The sequence below is a fragment of the Melospiza melodia genome, unplaced genomic scaffold, assembly GCF_035770615.1.
Source record: "Melospiza melodia melodia isolate bMelMel2 unplaced genomic scaffold, bMelMel2.pri scaffold_61, whole genome shotgun sequence".
NCBI lineage: Eukaryota > Metazoa > Chordata > Aves > Passeriformes > Passerellidae > Melospiza > Melospiza melodia.
In genome coordinates this window covers 3594302-3611544 of record NW_026948800.1, presented here as the reverse complement: position 1 = coordinate 3611544, position 17243 = coordinate 3594302, and the positions used below count along the sequence as shown (strand labels likewise).

Here is a 17243-nt window from a genome sequence, read left to right as displayed (position 1 = left end):
AGCCTGCACTGACAATGGGCACAAGGGGCTGACTCCTACACTGAGAATCATTGAATGCTGCCTCCTGTCTGATCCCAAGAGACATTCTCGGGCCCTCTCAGCATCCCAGCTTAAATGTACAAATTCAGAACCCATTGGCCAGGGCTGCCTGGCTGTCCTGAAGCAGCACTATGTCACAGCAGGCACACAGCCACTAGCATCTTCAGCCACCAGCAACAAGGGCTGCTCCAAAACTGGAAGCCTGGCCCTGCACCAAAGGCAGTTACAAGCTCAGCTGCCACTTACTGGCTCTGCACGTTCAGGCCGTGGAGGAACAGCAGCTGGAGGCTTGATGTTCCTTTGCTCCTCTTCAGCCTCTTCCTCAATGACAGAGCCAGGCAGAGGAGCTGCTGACCCTGCTGTTGAGCCCTGCAGAAAGACAGAAGTGAGAGAGATGGGCAAAAGCCAGTCCCTTAGGAGCTGCTTTCTATTGAGCTGGGAAAGGACCCAGAAGAAGGGCAAATCATAGACTTTGATACAAATGGCACTCTGAGGCATGAAAACCTGAGGAAGTTGGCTGAATGAGGTGCTGCTCCAATCATGCTGTGCATTTGAGCTTCCCTGCTGCCTAGAAGCAGCAAGATGCCTTGGGGCTGTCCCATTTGCCTTTCATCTCTTGAAAGGAGCTTCCCTGGAAAATCAGCAAACAGCCAGTGCTCCCTTTGCTGTTGATGATGCCACTGGGCAGTTGGCCTTTCTTTCAGCCTCTCACGCTGGCACTCCACACTCGACTGCAACAGGCCAAGCTGGCAGAATTGCCACACAATTCTCACATGCCAGCAACTTCACAGCTTCCTTTGCCACTCACCAAAGGACAGGCTTGCCTCCATCCACGTGTCTGGTGACCTGCAGTGAGCAAGGCAAAAGGAACCAGAGGCCCTTAGAAAAGTGCCCGTGCTGGCCACTTGCGCAGCACAAGGCAGTCCCAACACAGAGCATTTCCATTTCCCAGCATGCCTCCCGGAGCAACAGCTCTTTCCCACAGCAAACAAGAGAACAACAAGGGTGCTATATTAGGCTCTGTCTACATTTGGGCCTCTTTTGCCAAGAGAGAAATAGAAACATGGTGGTGGAAATGCCCCTTGCTCTTCAACACTCTGAGCTTCTGTTGTGCCCAGCAGCACAACCAGCATTTTCCTCTTCTCTTTCCTGCATTTTAGATAGATATTCTTTTAAATGGCATGCCCTAATTCCCATCCCTAGGCTGAAGATGATAGCCCAGCAAAGCTTCCACAAAGGGCCTCTTCCCTGTGGCAGCTCCCTGCTGAAGCAGCTCAGGAAGCTGCTGGGCTCAGCAGCAAACCCTCCCTGCACTGGACTTTGTGCTGCAAGGCCAAGGGAATCGCAGTCTTGGCACCATCAAAGGGTCAAGTCACGCAGCCAAGGCCTCTAAGGGGCAGAGTTGGGAGCGAAAGGTGCTTTCCTTCACTCCTGGAGACAACCACTGAGTTGCTAGAAGTACTTCTGAGGATCTCTCCTCAGAGTCTGCAATTTGCAGCTTGTCTTGCTTGAGGCAGCAAGCGGAGGAAATGACAGACTCCGCTGCCGCCCGGAACAACGCTGTGCTTCCAGCACTGTGACGTGGCACCTCTGGCTTGACCTCACAATAGCAGCTGCTCTGAGGCTTTCTTGTGCCCAGCAAGCCAACCTTGTGTACAGCTGATGCCAAAGAAAAGCCTGGCAAGTTCTCCTCACTCATAAAGCAGCAGAAAATGTCCTCCCAGTCCATAAGGCAGTGCTCAAGACATCCCAGGGGAACTCAGAAAATGCACCAAGCCAAGCGACATCCAAGGAATCCAAGCAAACATGCCCTTTGGTCCCAAAAGCTTTGCCTGAAAGCAAGGCTGCTTCTTCTAGGTGGCATCGAAGCTGGTTCTGAAAAGTCTCACTTCTTCAATGTCATTTAGGGGGAAAAAGAAGCAAAGATAATAAATTTCCAGGAGTATTTTAGGCTGCAGTCTCTTCTTGAGCACGTGGGTGCATGCTGTCCTTTGTTCTGACTCGCTTTGGAGGCTGTCCTCCCTTTGCGTCAGGGACAGGCTGGCTTAGGTCTTGACGCAGAGAGCTCCTGTGGTCCTGCTTGCTGGTTCTCTGGCAACTGAAAGTCTCAGAACATCCCAAAGAGACGTGCGCTGATTCTTGGACTGCCACACTTTCGTTGTGTCGGAGCTCTGGCAGCAGCCTGCAGCTCGCTGCTCTGCAACGGCCTGCAGATGTCGAGCCCAAAGGAGGCCCCTTTGGAACAGTCCAAAGCTGCAGTGGGACAGATGTTTGCCCAAGCTCCATGCTCCCTGTAAGATTCCCTCCAGAAATTTGGATAGCTGCATCCCAGTACAAATGAGATGCCGTCACTCCCTTCTCTGTCAAAATCTTGAGGCAGACCCAGGAGGCATCTTGAAAGTGGAACATAATCCTGGGTGGGAGGGGGAATAAAGTGCATGCAACTCCTCTGCAAATCAGCTCTGTTCACCCATGGAATCATGAGCCTTGGCTTAGCTTTCTTTTGTGGTGACTCAGCACAGACATGTCATCTGATATTCCACAGGACCGTGTCTTTGAGGAGCTTTAGAATGGGCCCATCAGACTTTGGATTTATAAGATTGGATTGCATTTCCGCCATGTGGAAGATCTGAAGAGCACATGTGAGTAGGAAATAGGTTTGCCTTACCATCTCAGGACATGTCAGCTACTTTTTATTTTAAGGAAATTTTTCACAAGTAGTGGTGACTTGAAGACATCCCTGGATTTGATTGCCCATTCTGAGTCACAGTATTGCAGGTTGACTTTTTAACCCTACACTTTCAAAACCAGGGATTACCCAAATGGATTTTCTCAAACTTCTAAAAATTTACCTCTGCTTTGTGAGCAAAGTTTCCTTACAGCTTTTTGATCAACTCACAGATCTTCTCATTTCCCCTACTTTGGCCTTAAGCACCAATGCACCTCTTTTTGAAATGCAGCTAAAATGCAACGGTTTCTGCTTCTTTGTGTAACTTTTCTTGCATAAGATGGAAATGGTCAGTTGTGCTATGCTTTATAGCATACTTCATAATTGTAGGACTGAAAACAGACCACAGGAACTTCTCCCAGCATTAGAAAGTATGTAGAATAGCATTTTAAAGATGTCCTGGCAATATTCATTGTATGCTTTATATGTAACTTTAATAAATTTATACTTCAGAGTAAATGTTACCTTGCAGGATTTCAGCTCAATTACAGGAACTGATTTCCAGCAGTCTAATTTTCCTGTAAGACTGGACAGGGAAACTAATCATTTAGGAAAATGTGTTTTCCACATCAATATGTAGTACTGTCCTGTCTGTCTTATTCTTAAAATGGTTCCATCTCATTGACTGAGCCCACAAGAAACTTAGTTTTTCTTGAAAAGAAAGTAATCTGATCCATTAAATTACAAAATGGCATCTGAAACACCACTCCAAGGTACTATGTACTTCTAGGACCAACAGCTCCAGGGTAGATCCCTGCCATGGATGCATCCCTCAGAATTAAAATCAAGCATCCTTGGGAATCTCGAGTTTGATTCAGAGATATTATGGTCAAAAGTCACACCTTGAAACACAGCTCCCATCAGTTTCAAAATGAATTAAAATTCTTCTATATATTTGCAATTTAGAGATGAGGAGGAAGGGAGGGAATGTACTGGAAAATTCTGAGAGGAGGAAAAAAATACTATAAAACCACTCATCCTTGTTCATTATTCCACCTGAGTGAACTCCTTGCTGTTCAATTATTAGAGTTAAATTACAAAATCATCAGCCACTGTATTAAAGTTTAAAGGGTTAACTTAAGAGTTATGTTCCCTCCTTCCCATACCACTGCTCTGGGGATGGGGCACATGGTCACTCATTTCTAATGGAGTAGAGGAATATATTACTTCAAGTGGATTCTGTCCAAGAACACAATGTGAGCTATTCTAAGTAGTAATTAAAGTTGCAAGAACTCAGAAATTTGTCACAACCCTATTTTTCCATTGCTTTTTGATTCTTGGTCCATAAATTCCTTTGACAAGCCAGATTGTACCTGGGACTAAATTTTCAAATACACTCATGTTTCAGTATGTCCAGCTCTCTCAGTTGCTGAGGGTTGGACGTTTATACATTTACTCAGACCACTGGTGCTGAAAGCAGCCTGACTCATTTCATCTCCTCATGCCCTGGCTGATCTCCCCTCTTTCCCCTTCCACCCATTGGCTTTTGTCTCCCCCCAGCCCCCTGTGAAGAGCCTGGCTCTGTGTTCTCCATCCCCTCCTTGCTGGCACTGCCAGGCTGGGAATGAGGAGCCCCTCAGCCTTCCCTGCTCCGGGCTGGACAAGCCCAGCTCCCTCAGCCTCTGCTCACAGCCCAAGGGCTCCAGCCCCACCTTGGAGGCCCTTCCCAGACCCTGCTCCAGCTGCCAGACATCTTTCCTGCCCTGGGCAACCCAGACCAGGCCACAGTGACCTGGATAATCCCCGTCCTTTATGTCCTGGTCACACAGCCCTGGCCCCTTGTCCCCATGTCAGGCTCTGGGGTGGATCCTGTGGAACATCCTTTGGTGGAGGCTGTGGCTCCAGGTGGGCCGGGGGGATCCCGGGGGACAGGGACCCTGCTGGGCATGGACAGCATTAGACTTGTTGGGAGAAACTGTGAGGGGGAGCTGGGGCAGAGTGACCAACCCAGTGACCTGACACAGCCCTGCTGGGATGTCACACAGCCCCTCTGTGATGTCACAGCCTGCTCTGTGATGTCACAGCCCAGTCTCTAATGTCACTCAGCTGGTCTCTGATGTCACACCAGAGTCTGTGATGTCATCGTCTGTCCTGTGATGTCACAGCTGGATCTCTGATGTCACAGATATGGCCTATGATCTCATAGCTGCTCAATGACCTCACGTAATGCACTCTGTGATGTCATAGCCCACTCTGTGACCTCAAGTTACCAGATAATAAATTGTCTCCACCAGCTAAGCTGACACCTGGAGCTTGTTCTCCACAACCCCAGGCCTATGGAAACCACACAATGCCCATTGTGTGAGAAGGGGAACTGGAAGTTCACCAGCCTCAGTGTCCTGCCAGCTCAGCCGGGCCCATGGGAACATTGGGGTCCATGAGCACCAGGGACCACCAGAGAGCCCCCAGGAGAGAAGAACACATGGGTAAAGGGGAGAGGAAAAGTGGTAATGATTTTGGGGAAATTATTATCATCTGTATTTTTAGTCCAGGACAATCAATGAATTTGTGTGCAAAATACAGGAAAATAAACAGAAACTTTCCTGTTTTCAGCATGCAGGGCTTTGGGAGGAGCTATCCCCTGTGCATGCAGCTGAATAAAGAATGCTGCTTCTTAACGCTACATTGGGGTTAAGGAGTTTTCTGTTTTACTGAATTTTTGGTAACACTCCCACTGCCAAGAAAAGCTCTGTCTGCTGCTGTTCACAGAGAAGGGCTGGTGGCAGATGTGGGGCTCAGAGGCTGCCTGGGGCACAGTGACCATGGAATAATCAAGTTTTCAATGTTCTATGAAAGAAGGAGGGGCAGCAACAAAATTTCTACACTGGAATTATGAAGGGCAGACTTTCGCCTGTTCATGATGCTGATCTGGGGAGTACCAAATCAGTTACTCATTTCTTTTAAGGGAAACAGTCCTTAAAAACCAAGGGGTCCAGGAAAGATGGACACATTTCCAAAAAATCATCTTAAGTGGGAAGGAGCTGCCTGTCCCAGTGTGGCAAAAGATGAGCTAGTGAGGAAAATGGCTGTCCTGGCTGCCCATGAGCTTTTGTGGGAAGTCAGGGGAAAAAAGAGGATGCATTAACTTTGGACAGAAAGTCAGGCAACTTCGGAAGTGTTTCAGGATGTTATTAAGTCATGCAGAAAGAAAAGCAGAGATGTGAAAGCTCAATTAGAGATTAACCAGGCCACTTCAGTGAAAAATACTGGAAAAGTTTTCTATAAATAAATTAATTATGTAAAAGTCTGGATAAAGAGAACCTCTACTCTTTATTGGATGCAGTGGGAAATATAGTATCTAAAGATAAAGAAAAGGCTGAACAGACTAACATCTTGTTTCTCTCAATTTTCAATATTAGGACAGGTTGTCCTCAGGACAAGTGTTCTCCTGAGCTGGTAGATGGGCACAAGGAGCAGAACCTGTAATTATCCCTGTAATCCAGCAGGAAGCAGTTGGTGACCTGCTGACCCTCTCAAATGCTCACAGGTGTATGTGATTGGATGGGATCAATCCCAAGGGGATGAGGAAACTGGTGGATGAGCTCCATCAAGCTGCTCTCCATCATTTACCATCAGTGGTGGCTCAGCAGGGAGCTCCCAGAGGACTGGAGGTGCCAATGTGAGTCCATTACCAAGAAGGGCTGGAAGGAGGAGCTGGGTAACTCCAGGCCTGTCAGCCTGACCTCGGTTCCCAGCAAGGTTATGGAACAGATCACCCTGAGTGCCATCACAGGGCACCCACAGGATGGCCGAGGGATCAGAACCAGCCAGTATGGATTTCAATGTCTGCACTGATGATCTGCATGAAGGGACTGAGTCCAGCATCAGCAAATTTGCAGTGACACCAAGCTGGGTGTGAGTGTGAATCTGCTAGAGGGTAAGAGGGTTCTGCACAGGGCCCTGGACAGGCTGGATCCAGGGCCCAAACCCAACAAGGTCAGGTTTAACATGTCCAAGTGCTGGGTCCTGCACTTTGGCCACAACAACCCCTGCAGTGCTATAGGCTGGGGACAGAGTGGCTGGACAGCAGCCAGGCAGAAAGGGACCTGCAGGAACTGGTGGACAGCAGGCTGGACATGAGCCAGCAGTGTGCCCAGGTGGGCAAGAAGGCCAATGGCTCCTGGCCTGGATCAGGAATGGTGTGGCCAGCAGGAGCAGGGCAGGGATTCTTCCCCTGTGCTCAGCACTGCTGGGGCAGCACCTCGAGTGCTGTTTGCAGTTCTGGGCCCCCAATTTAGGAAGGACATGGAGGGGCTGGAGTGTGTCCAGAGAAGGACAACAAGGCTGGTGAGGGGTCTGGAGCGCAAGAGCTGTTAGGAGTGGCGGAGGGAGCTGGGGTTGTTTTTCCTGGAGAAGAGGAGGCTCAGGGGAGACAAGGCAGTGTCAAGGCACAGACTGGACCTGATGATCTCCAAGGCCTTTTCCACTGTTGCTGATTCTGTGACTCCCTGAAGCCACCCTTGCAGCAGTTGCAGGATGAGCACTGGGCCTCCTCTTCAGATGCTCCAGCGGCCCAGGTCCCTCAGCTTCTCCTGCCAGCCCCAAAGCCCATCCTGTCAGTCCTGCAGTGCCTCTGCAGCTCCTCCTCACTGCCCAGAACAGGGAGCCCCAGAGCCAGACACAGCAGCCCAGATGTGCCCCCCTGGACTGGGGTGCCTCTGGCAAGGGAGCAGCACCAGGCAATGCAGGAGCCTGCAGAAAATTCCTGCAGAACTTGTAGGATGATCATGCTCAGCAAGGGACGTTCCCATGGGACCAAGTAAGGAATTGCAGTGGGGAGTGGGGCCAGAGAGGAAAGGGCAAACAGGGATGGGCTGTTTGGAGGGGGGAAAGAGGGGTGGGTGGGCACTACGAAGAAATTTGTGTCAGGAAAAGTAAAGAAAGCAAAGGTAAAGGAAAGGAAATGCTGAGGGCAGTTTGGGGGTGGCTGCCAGGCAGCCCTGGCTCTGAGCAACAGCATCTGCAGTGGGACAGGAAACTCCCAGCTGATGGGAACAAACTTTCTGGCTCACTGCAGAGGCCAGAACAAAGCTGAGTGGTTTCCCTGGTGTCCCCCAGCCCTTGCTGGCCCCAGGGGCTGATGGCATTTGTGCTCCCTCAGGTTCATGTCCCCACACCAAGAGCATGGGGGTGCTCCTGCCTGCTGTGTACCATGCAAACAGGGGCTGCTGAGCCAGTGCTGCCGTGTCTGTGCCTGCAAGGATGGGGCACCACTGTGAGCTGGGGGAGAGGCCAGCGCTGCAGAGGGAGGGATGTTGTTGGCAGCTCCATGAAGACGCTCTGGGACGCTGCCCTGGGCTCTCCAGCGCACTGGGGATGGATCAGCCCCTGCTCTGCTGCCTTTTCCCATCTGCCCCAGGGCCCTTGCAGAGCCCCAGCCATGCTGTTTGCTCCCAGCCTGCCCACGGCCAGCCTGGGGCTTCTCACGGGTGTTTCTGTGCTGAGCATTGGCCTGGGTGTGTTCTTGAGAGAGCCTGGGCAAGGAGCCTGGAGCCCCCAGGGCCTGGCATGAGGCATCAGCACTGCCCCAGCAGAGCCCATGGCCTGTCCCTCTTGCAGCCCTGGCACTGCCACCCCCAGGGCTGTGCCCGGCCCCGAGAGCACTCAGGCCCTACGGCAACACCAGGGCCACCAGGGCAGCGGGTTAGGGCCATGGCAGCAGCACTGGCAACACCAAGTGCTGTTGCTGCTGGGCACAGCTGCTATGCCAGCCCTGATCTGCCCCCAGCTCTGCACACCGCCATTGCTGCTGCAGCTCCAGAGAAGGCAACAAAAGGGCATCTCTGCAGAAAACTCTGCTGGGAGATGCTTTAATTCCTTTAAAGGCATCACGAGTGCAGCCTCTCATTGACACAGTCTGTGGGCACAGGGAATGTGGAGAGAAACCAAATGAGAAATTGCACAGACTTTGAAATTTCTTTTTGGACAATATTAAAAAGTAAAACAAAGAAAAAAGACCTCCAAAATGAAACCAAGCAGAAGCATCAAAGATGACTTTTATTACAAGTGATTTGCAGAAATTAGCCAGCAGTTTAATGTTCCTGAAAGCATCCAGTCATCAGTCTCCTCACTGCAGCCTTGAGCTCCTGGTTCCTCAGACTGTAGATGAGGGGATTCAGGACTTGAGGCACCACCGAGTACAGAACTGACAGGACCAGATCCTGGGATGGGGAGGAGATGGAGGGGGGCCTCAGGTAGGCAAAAATGACAGTGCTGAGGAAGAGGGAAACTACAGCCAGGTGAGGGAGGCAGGTGGAAAAGACTTTGTGCCGTCCCTGCTCAGAGGGGATCCTCAGCACAGCCTTGAAGATCTGCACATAGGAGAAAACCATGAACACAAAACAACCAAAACCTAAGCAAAGACTAACCACAATGACCGCAAGTTCCCTGAGGTACGATTTGGAGCAGGAGAGCTTGAGGATCTGTGGGATTTCACAGAAGAATTGGCCCAGGGCATTGCCATGGCACAGGGGCAGGGAAAATGTATTGGCTGTGTGCATGAGAGCATTGAGAAAGGCAGTGGCCCAGGCAGCTGCTGCCATGTGGGCACAAGCTCTGCTGCCCAGGAGGGTCCCGTAGTGCAGGGGTTTGCAGATGGACACGTAGCGGTCGTAGCACATGACCGTCAGGAGGGCAAGCTCTGTTCCAAGTAAGAAGATGAGCAGAAAAACTTGCGCAGTACATCCAGTGTAGGAGATGTCCCTGGTGTCCCAGAGGGAATTGTGCATGGCTTTGGGGACAGTGGTGAAGATGGAGCCCAGGTCAGTGAGGGCCAGGTTGAGCAGGAAGAAGAACATGGGTGTGTGCAGGTGGTGGCTGCAGGCTATGGCACTGATGATGAGGCCGTTGCCCAGGATGGCAGCCAGTGAGATGCCCAGCAAGAGGCAGAAGTGCAGAAGCTGCAGCTGCCGCGTGTCTGCCAATGCCAGCAGGAGAAAGTGGCTGATGGAGCTGCTGTTGGACATTTGCGGTGTCTTGGCACACAGATCTGTATAAAAGGTACCCATGGAATAGTTAGGTTTGGAGAGGACTTTAAATATTCCAACATAGCTTGAGGGCGCTTTCCCCCCACTGCCTGCTCAGGGCTCTGCTGCCTGGAGCTGTCCCTGCCAGCAGCTGCTTCCCTGTGCCCAGGGCTGAGCCCTGCCAGTGCTGCCAGAGCCCAGCCCAGCCCTGGGGGCTCAGCTCTTCCCTGCAGACCCCTCCCAGCTCTGGCACCACCCAGGGGCAGCTCTGACCTTGCAGACTGTGATGGGAATGTCAGAGCAACCCTGAGGCGGCTGGAAAAATTATACTGATGCAGCTTTTAAGAGGTCCTGTGTTGATTGCTGTTGCTGCCTGCTTTAGTCCGATCTGAGAGAATTTTTTTATTTTTCTCAACCTTAACTGAGAGATAAATATCTATGGGGAATTTCCAATGCAGAGAAGTAGATTATAAAAGCAGAATTTTCCCTTCTGTGCAGCCCCTGCCTTGCTCTGCGCCCTGTATAATCTACTTGGAAATGTTCTGCAGTTAAATGTCATGGTGGGAGCAGTCCTGAACAATGCAGCATCCTCCTCACAAAAGGAGAACACTTCCAAGCCTTACCAGCTGTCTCCTCCCACCCAGACCTTGCCCCCCAGTGCTGGGAGCAGCTGCCAGGGCTGACTGAGAGCTGTCCCTGGCAGGCAGCAGAGTCCCTGCCCCAGCACAGCACCCTGGGCTGCAGGACCCTGCTCAGCAGGACAGCCCTGGGCACCCCTGGCTGCTCTACACAAGAGACAATCAGAGAATGAACTCACAGGGTCTGTAGGCATTGGGATATTCCAGCTGTAGGAGATCACTCCAGGAGCTGCAGCTGCATTGTCCTGCAGCCAGAGGTTCATGTGCCAAGGGCTGGCAGTGATTCTGCCCCAGGCACTTCTCAGCACCTTCCCAGCCCTGACTGATTGAAGCTCTCTGAGCTTCTGTGCTGTGCCTGGGATGGCTGCAGGAAGTGCCTCAGCCCTGCTGGGCTGGCAGAAGAGCTGCTCATCAAGAGAAATGTGCTTTTGAAGCTCTTCTTGGTTACCAGGAGCTGCCTCAGTGCCAGGAGCCCAGCCCAGCTCAGCAGCACAGACACAGCACCAGGACTTTAATAACCCTCTGGGGCTTTGTGCTCAGGCCCTGAACAGCAGTCCCTGAGACAGAGCTGAAGAAACTTCTCCAGCACTCACAGTCAGAATCCAACTCCAAAGTTTCTTGCACTTTCAATGGGTTCCACTGAGGGACATAACTGAGAAAGTGTCCCCTGGCCCCAGGCAGAGGAGAGAACTGGAGGCAGTGATGACAGTTGGGGACAAAGAGAAGCCAAGTCTTGATGCTCTGGGGCACAGCAGAGTCTGTGCCACCAAGGGCTGTGAGGAGACAAGGGTTGTGAGGCCTTGTGCTGAGGCCCTGGGCACAGCCCCAGCCAGGCTGGGCACTGTCAGGCCCTTGTCCTGCCCTCAGCATCCCCCCCTAGCCCACATCCCAGTGGCCTCAAGGATTTGCTGGAAGGAGTCCCTTGGGAGCCTTGCTCAGGAATGGCCTTGGGGGCTCTTTAATGCTCACAGAGTTTTTCGAAGGACTTTGGGTTTGGCTTTTGCCTTGGAGTCTCTGAGAGGTTTGTGCAAACATGGCCTCCAATTATCTGCTTTAATGAGTCCCTTGAGAGCCTCTGTTGGTAACAACACTCACTGGGCTCATTAATGCTTCAAGGTACTTCAGTTTTTTTAAGGCACTTGGTGTTTCACTTTTCATACAAACTCTGTGAGAGGTTTGTGCAATAATGGCCTCCAATTATCTGCTTTAATGAGTCCCTTGAGAGCTGTGTACTGACACTCAGTGGGGCTCATCAATACTTTGAGATACTCAATGTTTTTAAGGTACTTTGGATTTTACTTTCCACAATGAGTCTCTGAGAAGTTTTTGTGCCATCCTGGCCTCCAATTCTCCAAGGAGTCCATGAAGAGCCTGTGTTGGGATGTACCTCAGTGGGACCCATTCGTGCTTTGAGACACTTTGAGTTTTTCCTCTGACTTTGACTCCTGGAAAGGTTTGTGCATTCTCCTCTCAGGCCCTGAGGTTCCAGGGTTCAGCTCCAAATGTACCATGGGGCTCATTAGGATCAGACAGGTCCTGACAAACCATGTCTCTGCCTTGATTTCCATCTTCTGTTGTGAAAATCACTAAGAATTTCTTCTTACATAGTTGTGCAGAAATATTTCTAAGAGCTTCTAATAAATCCACATTCCTGTTTTAAAGGTATGTTGTTCTCTTTAGAGCAGAGGTAATCGCAGCAATCAGTGACTGATAGTGACGTAGGGACTCTCCTCAAGTGGTCTGGCCTGATCAGAGAAGCTGTGCCTTGAAGTCTGACCCTGTGTGGACCACCTTACTCCACATTCACCAACCCCATCCTGTTCCTCCTCTGTCACTTGGTGCCAGCTTTGCTTGGAGAACTGGCTGCACTCAAGCAAAGAGGTGTTTTCTTTTTTTATTTTAGTATTCTAAAACTCCTGAGTTCTCCATTGAATACAGACACCCTCCTCATGTGTTTACCAAACCCACGTGCCACCAAGATCACTCCAGACCTGCCCTGGCCCAGCTGTGAAGGTATGTGGGTGCCCAGAGGCCTACCATCAGAGTCTCAATCCCCCAGACATGGAGAACTGGTTCCAGTTAAGAGGAATAGGCTTCCAGGTTAGGGTGAGATGCTTTCTTCTCTCATAGATCTTTGCAGGCACATGCTGATTTATGTCACGTTATGTTACCCCGTTGGCCCATTGGTCTCATTACCCTAGTTCAGCTCCTATTGCCCACGTTTGTTTAGTCCTAGAATGTTCTTCTATCTCTGTCCCTCCATTGGCCCTATTTTGCTGCATTCCTTCACCTCTGTTTCCCTATTGGCTGACCTGACCTTTGACGCCTCCTCTGCACCATTTTCCCCCATATCTATTGGACCCTGACCCTCAGCTCCCCCCTCACAACCCCATATAAGGCCCCGTTCCCTCAGCCTACACCCTGTCTTCGTCCCTGGACCCTGTTCAGCTGTGTAGCCTGTTCCTGTACCAATAAACCCCGTTCATTGGAGGAGATCATATGACCCATCCTGCCTGTTCTGTCAGCTTTCTAAGGTAGCAGTGAGCTTTGGACTCATGAATGCTGGATGTTCCAAGGGCCTCAGTAGAGCCATGATGCTACACATGGCACCTGAACAGGGACCAGATTCATTGAGGTCCCTGTGAGCATCTCCAGTGGTGACCCTGTGTCCTGGTTTAGGACAAATTAGGGGAAATCTCCAAAAGGGAGCCCCCCAAAACAAAACAAACCTCCAACCACCCCTCCCCCAACACCGGGTTCGGGAAGGAATTTCTCGGAGGAGCAAAGTGGAAAACAAAACCTATTTATTTACAAGTAACAAAAGAACACTCCCCAACACAAGAAAAGGAAAGAAACAGACTGTGTATGGTGAGGGCGTCAAGCTTCTCTTGCAAGCTCCAGGTGTCCTGGACGTCTCAGGTCAGGTCCGGAACCGGTCCAGTATCTTCAGGGGAGGGTAAGAAAGAGGGAACAAAAGAAAAGAAAAAAAAACAGCGCAAAAAGCAGAAAGCAAGCAAGCAAAGCGGCTAGCCAAGCCAAGCAGCAAAAAGCCAAAAGCCAAAAAGGCCTGGTCAAACACTCCCCCCCTCTCTTCCCCGCCCCGCCGCAGCAAGACGGCCGGCGGGGGGGAAGAGAGAAAAGGCACAGCTGCCAGACACAACACACGATATTGGGATAAAGGCTGTCAACCCACGACACCCTGCCAGCCAGATATCGCTTAAAGCTGTACCCCTTCGGGTCAGCCGCAAAACCAAAGTGAGACTTGAGTTTTATCAAATCTCACTGAAGTGGAAGTTGACAATCCCCTCAACATCTGTGGGACCAGCTTAGCTGACAGTCCCACAAGCACCACTTTGGCTGAAGATTGTGCCTGTGAGACTGAGAGTGAGTGACTGAGTGGCAGAGACCTGCCAGGGGTTTTTGGGCTTTTGATTTTCTGTTCCTGTTGGTGGGCATTCCCTCTTCCATTGGGGGCAGCTATGGGAAATAGTCCCAAGCTGAAAAGGATGTTTTTGTTGTTAAGTTTTGGAGAGTTTTAAATTTAGAGGGGAGTTAATTTTCTGACGGGAGTTTAAAAGGTATTGTTCATGGTTATTTGAGGAGCTTTCTGATATCTCTGTTGATTCTATCTATCAGTTACCGTTTTGGGATGCTGTCAGGGAAAATCTTTATATTTTACAAACACAAGGGGTTTTAAAAGTTGGGAAATTGTATCTGTTGTTTCATTCAATTTATAGAATCATTTAATGAGTTTATGGTTCCAACACTTTGTCCTGGTTTATTCAACCCGCCCTCCACGTTCCCAAACCCATGTTCCCTGAGAACAGGACGGGAGATGGAGCCCGCCCTTTGGCACAGACAAGCCATCTGCCGCCTGCCGTTGTCCCTCCTTTTCTGTCCTCTCCTCAGCATGGTCATGGCCATGCCACACTGAGATCTTCCCTTGCCCACATTCCTTCATCTCCTAATCCACCCTTTCTATAAATCACAAGATGGCAATACTCCTGTGAGAGAGAAGATTCCCTCCCGCCTTCATCCCCATTTCCTGACTTTGCTCTGGGTGCCTCCCATGTGACAGGCCCCACGGCCCCACCTTGACGCCAAGTTCCGCCCCCATGTCAGGTCCGTCCCCTGTCATCAGAAAGCTCCTCCCCTGCGTGGTCTCCACCTCTCCACTTCCAGGCCCCTTCTCCAGTCCAGCCTCTTCCAGTTCCCATGTCATCAGAACTGGATGTGGGGCCAGCTGGAAGGAAGCCCTCCCCCTTGCCCCTGAGTTAACCATCGCTGAGATGGTTGATGCTTGCATTTGCCACGCGGTCTCAGACCGTGACTCCAGCCTAGCCAAGGCTGCAGGCCAGGGCACAATGGAAGTGCTGGTTGCAGGAAACATGCTTCCTCACAATACAAAATGTAATTAAGGCAGTGGAAACTGTTATAACTGCAGGAAACCTGGACATGTGGCAAAAGACTGTAAATAAAAGAATTATAACCTTTCTCTTTTTCCACCAAGCCCTCATTTCCACAGCCATTGCCAAAACTGTTCCTGAAGCCAATGCTACCAGCCCTCAGGAAACTCCAGGAAGAGCATGGAACAATCCCGAGTGATGACACCAAAGATGAAGTTATTCTGTCCCACCCTTCCAGCAGTGATAGATGTCCTAGATTACAATATAAATATATATTCTATTCCAATCCCCAAGAGCTGTTGAAACCAGGAGGGGCATTGTTTTTTCCTTCTCTCCTGTTAATGAGCCCATCAATGCCTTGCCACATGACTCAGAGATAACTCCCTCCAGAAGCCATTTCTGTTTAATGGACCCACCTCACGACTCATAGAATGATATCAGCCCATTGTGAGATGCTCTACCCAGGGGGGAGGGGCTAAGCATCCCCACCTGGATATAATCTAGGGTTTGGGACAAAACAAGCTGCCTTTCCACTGGATTTCCCAGAGGAACAGCTGCCTTTTCCACTGGATCTTCAGAAGAAAGCTACAACCTACTACAGGATCACTGTTCCAACAAAACAACATCTTCCACTCCAGCAGGAGTGCAGTCACCATTCCAACTGGACTGTTACCAACACCCTGACCAACAGGGTGTAAGGTTCTATTCTGACTTTATCAGTGCTTTTTCTTTTATATTATTGCATGTATTTTGGGGTTTTTTTTTCCTTTTCCTAATAAATTGCATTTCTGACTTGGAGTCTCTCTCTGGTTTTGCTTTCAAACCAGAACAAATACAAAAGCCTGAATGGGTTTCTAAAACAAACCCACCTCAGGAACCACTTGGTCAGTCTACGCTGCCTGGAATGGTCTCAGCTTTCTGCAAAGGACAGTGTGAGCAGAAAGGATTTCTGGAAGCAGAATTCTCTGAGTCTTGCAGCTGAATTCTCTGTCCCTGTATTTTCCCTGGATCTCTGTTGCAGATGGAAGTTGCTGGTGCTATCCTCACCTTTAACCTCTCTTTGGAATGCAAACAGATGTTCCCAGGTGTGTTCAGCAGGATCTGATCAATGTTTCTACAAAACTTGTGTGTTCCTCATGGAACGAAGGGGCCATTTTGACACTGAGGGGGTGACGTGGAAGCAAGGAGTCAATTGTGACCATGGGGTTCCATGGAATCAAGGAGCCGTGGTGACACAGTGACACAGCAGGGCCATGTGGATCCAGTGGTCCATTGTGACACGATGGATCCAAGGAGACCATGGAGACAACCCCAGAATTTCATGGAACCAAGGAGTCCATGGTGACCCAGCGGGGCTGCATGGAGCCGATGGTCCATGGTAACACTGCCCATCTCCAAGGAGTCTATTTGGCCACTGTGGAAGCTCATGGAGTCAGGGAGGCCATTGTGACACTGAAGAACTTCGTGGCACCAAATATGCATGGTGACACAACAGCAGGGCATCATGGGAGCCAAGGAACCACTGTTGACAGTAGGGAAACTCATGGAACCAGGGGCCCTTGTGGCACTGCAGAAGCAACAGAGCTGCTGGACCTTGTCCCCTGGCCCTGCACAGCTCCTTGGGAGGCATAGAAGGAGCAGCATCCTGGTGAGCCTCAGGAATGCCCCTCTGGGATCCAGGGCACACATTCCCAGCCAGGAAAAGATGTTCCTTCCCTGGAAGGCAATGCTCTAAAGAAGGAGCCAAAAGCCAAGTGGAGCAAGATCTTACAGTGACATTTTACTGCCAGCCTTCATAACTTCACCCATGGTTGTTGTAACTCCTGGATTGGGAATTAAATCAGGGCAGAATCTTTGGTGTGGGCTGCCCTGGGTCAAGGGAGACACTGAGAGAGAAATAAGGCAGGCAAAGAGAGGCAGGAGAGAAAGGAGAACACAAACACAATAAGCTGAGAAGGGGGCACTCTGAAAAACAAAGCGAAGCTGATGGAAAATGAATGGGACAGAAATCAATAGTTCTGAAAGTTTTATTTACTATCAAAATACATGCCACACACCCAGATCTACACAATCCTGATCCCACACCCTCAAATTTGGATCCCACTTCTCCCAATCTCCTTCCGACCCCATCTCACCCTGGAGGCTGAGGAACTGAGTAATTTTGTCATGGGACTGAATTTTTTTGCTGTTGGAACAAGCCAGTTTGAGGTGGGATTGAGCCCCTTGAGGGTAAGATTGAGGTATTTTCAGCGGGACTGAGTCATTTTGAGATGACAGATCAATCCATCTTGACTTTTGGAGTACAAAGATATGGAGAACACTTCCTGAAATCCCCCAAGAACGCAGAAATCTTCTAGAATATGTCCCAAAACCATAAATTCCTGCTGAAGTAACTGTTGAGTGATGGATTGACATATTTGATCAATTTCTTTGATTTTAGTCATATTTCAGGTGTTTTTAAGTGATA

The 17243-nt window shown here is 50.2% G+C and overlaps 1 protein-coding gene across 1 annotated transcript; it reads right to left on the bottom strand.

The window, feature by feature from the left end:
• Nucleotides 1-8799: 8799 nt before the first annotated feature.
• On the bottom strand, nt 8800-9732 carry LOC134413934 (olfactory receptor 14C36-like). The gene has a single exon (XM_063147954.1). It carries the CDS (start codon nt 9730-9732, stop codon nt 8800-8802), a length of 933 nt encoding a protein of 310 aa, XP_063004024.1.
• Nucleotides 9733-17243: the final 7511 nt, after the last annotated feature.

Excerpts from the sequence above, each read along its gene's own strand:
- LOC134413934 (XM_063147954.1), bottom strand. The coding sequence starts at position 9,732 with ATGTCCAACAGCAGCTCCATCAGCCACTTTCTCCTGCTGGCATTGGCA.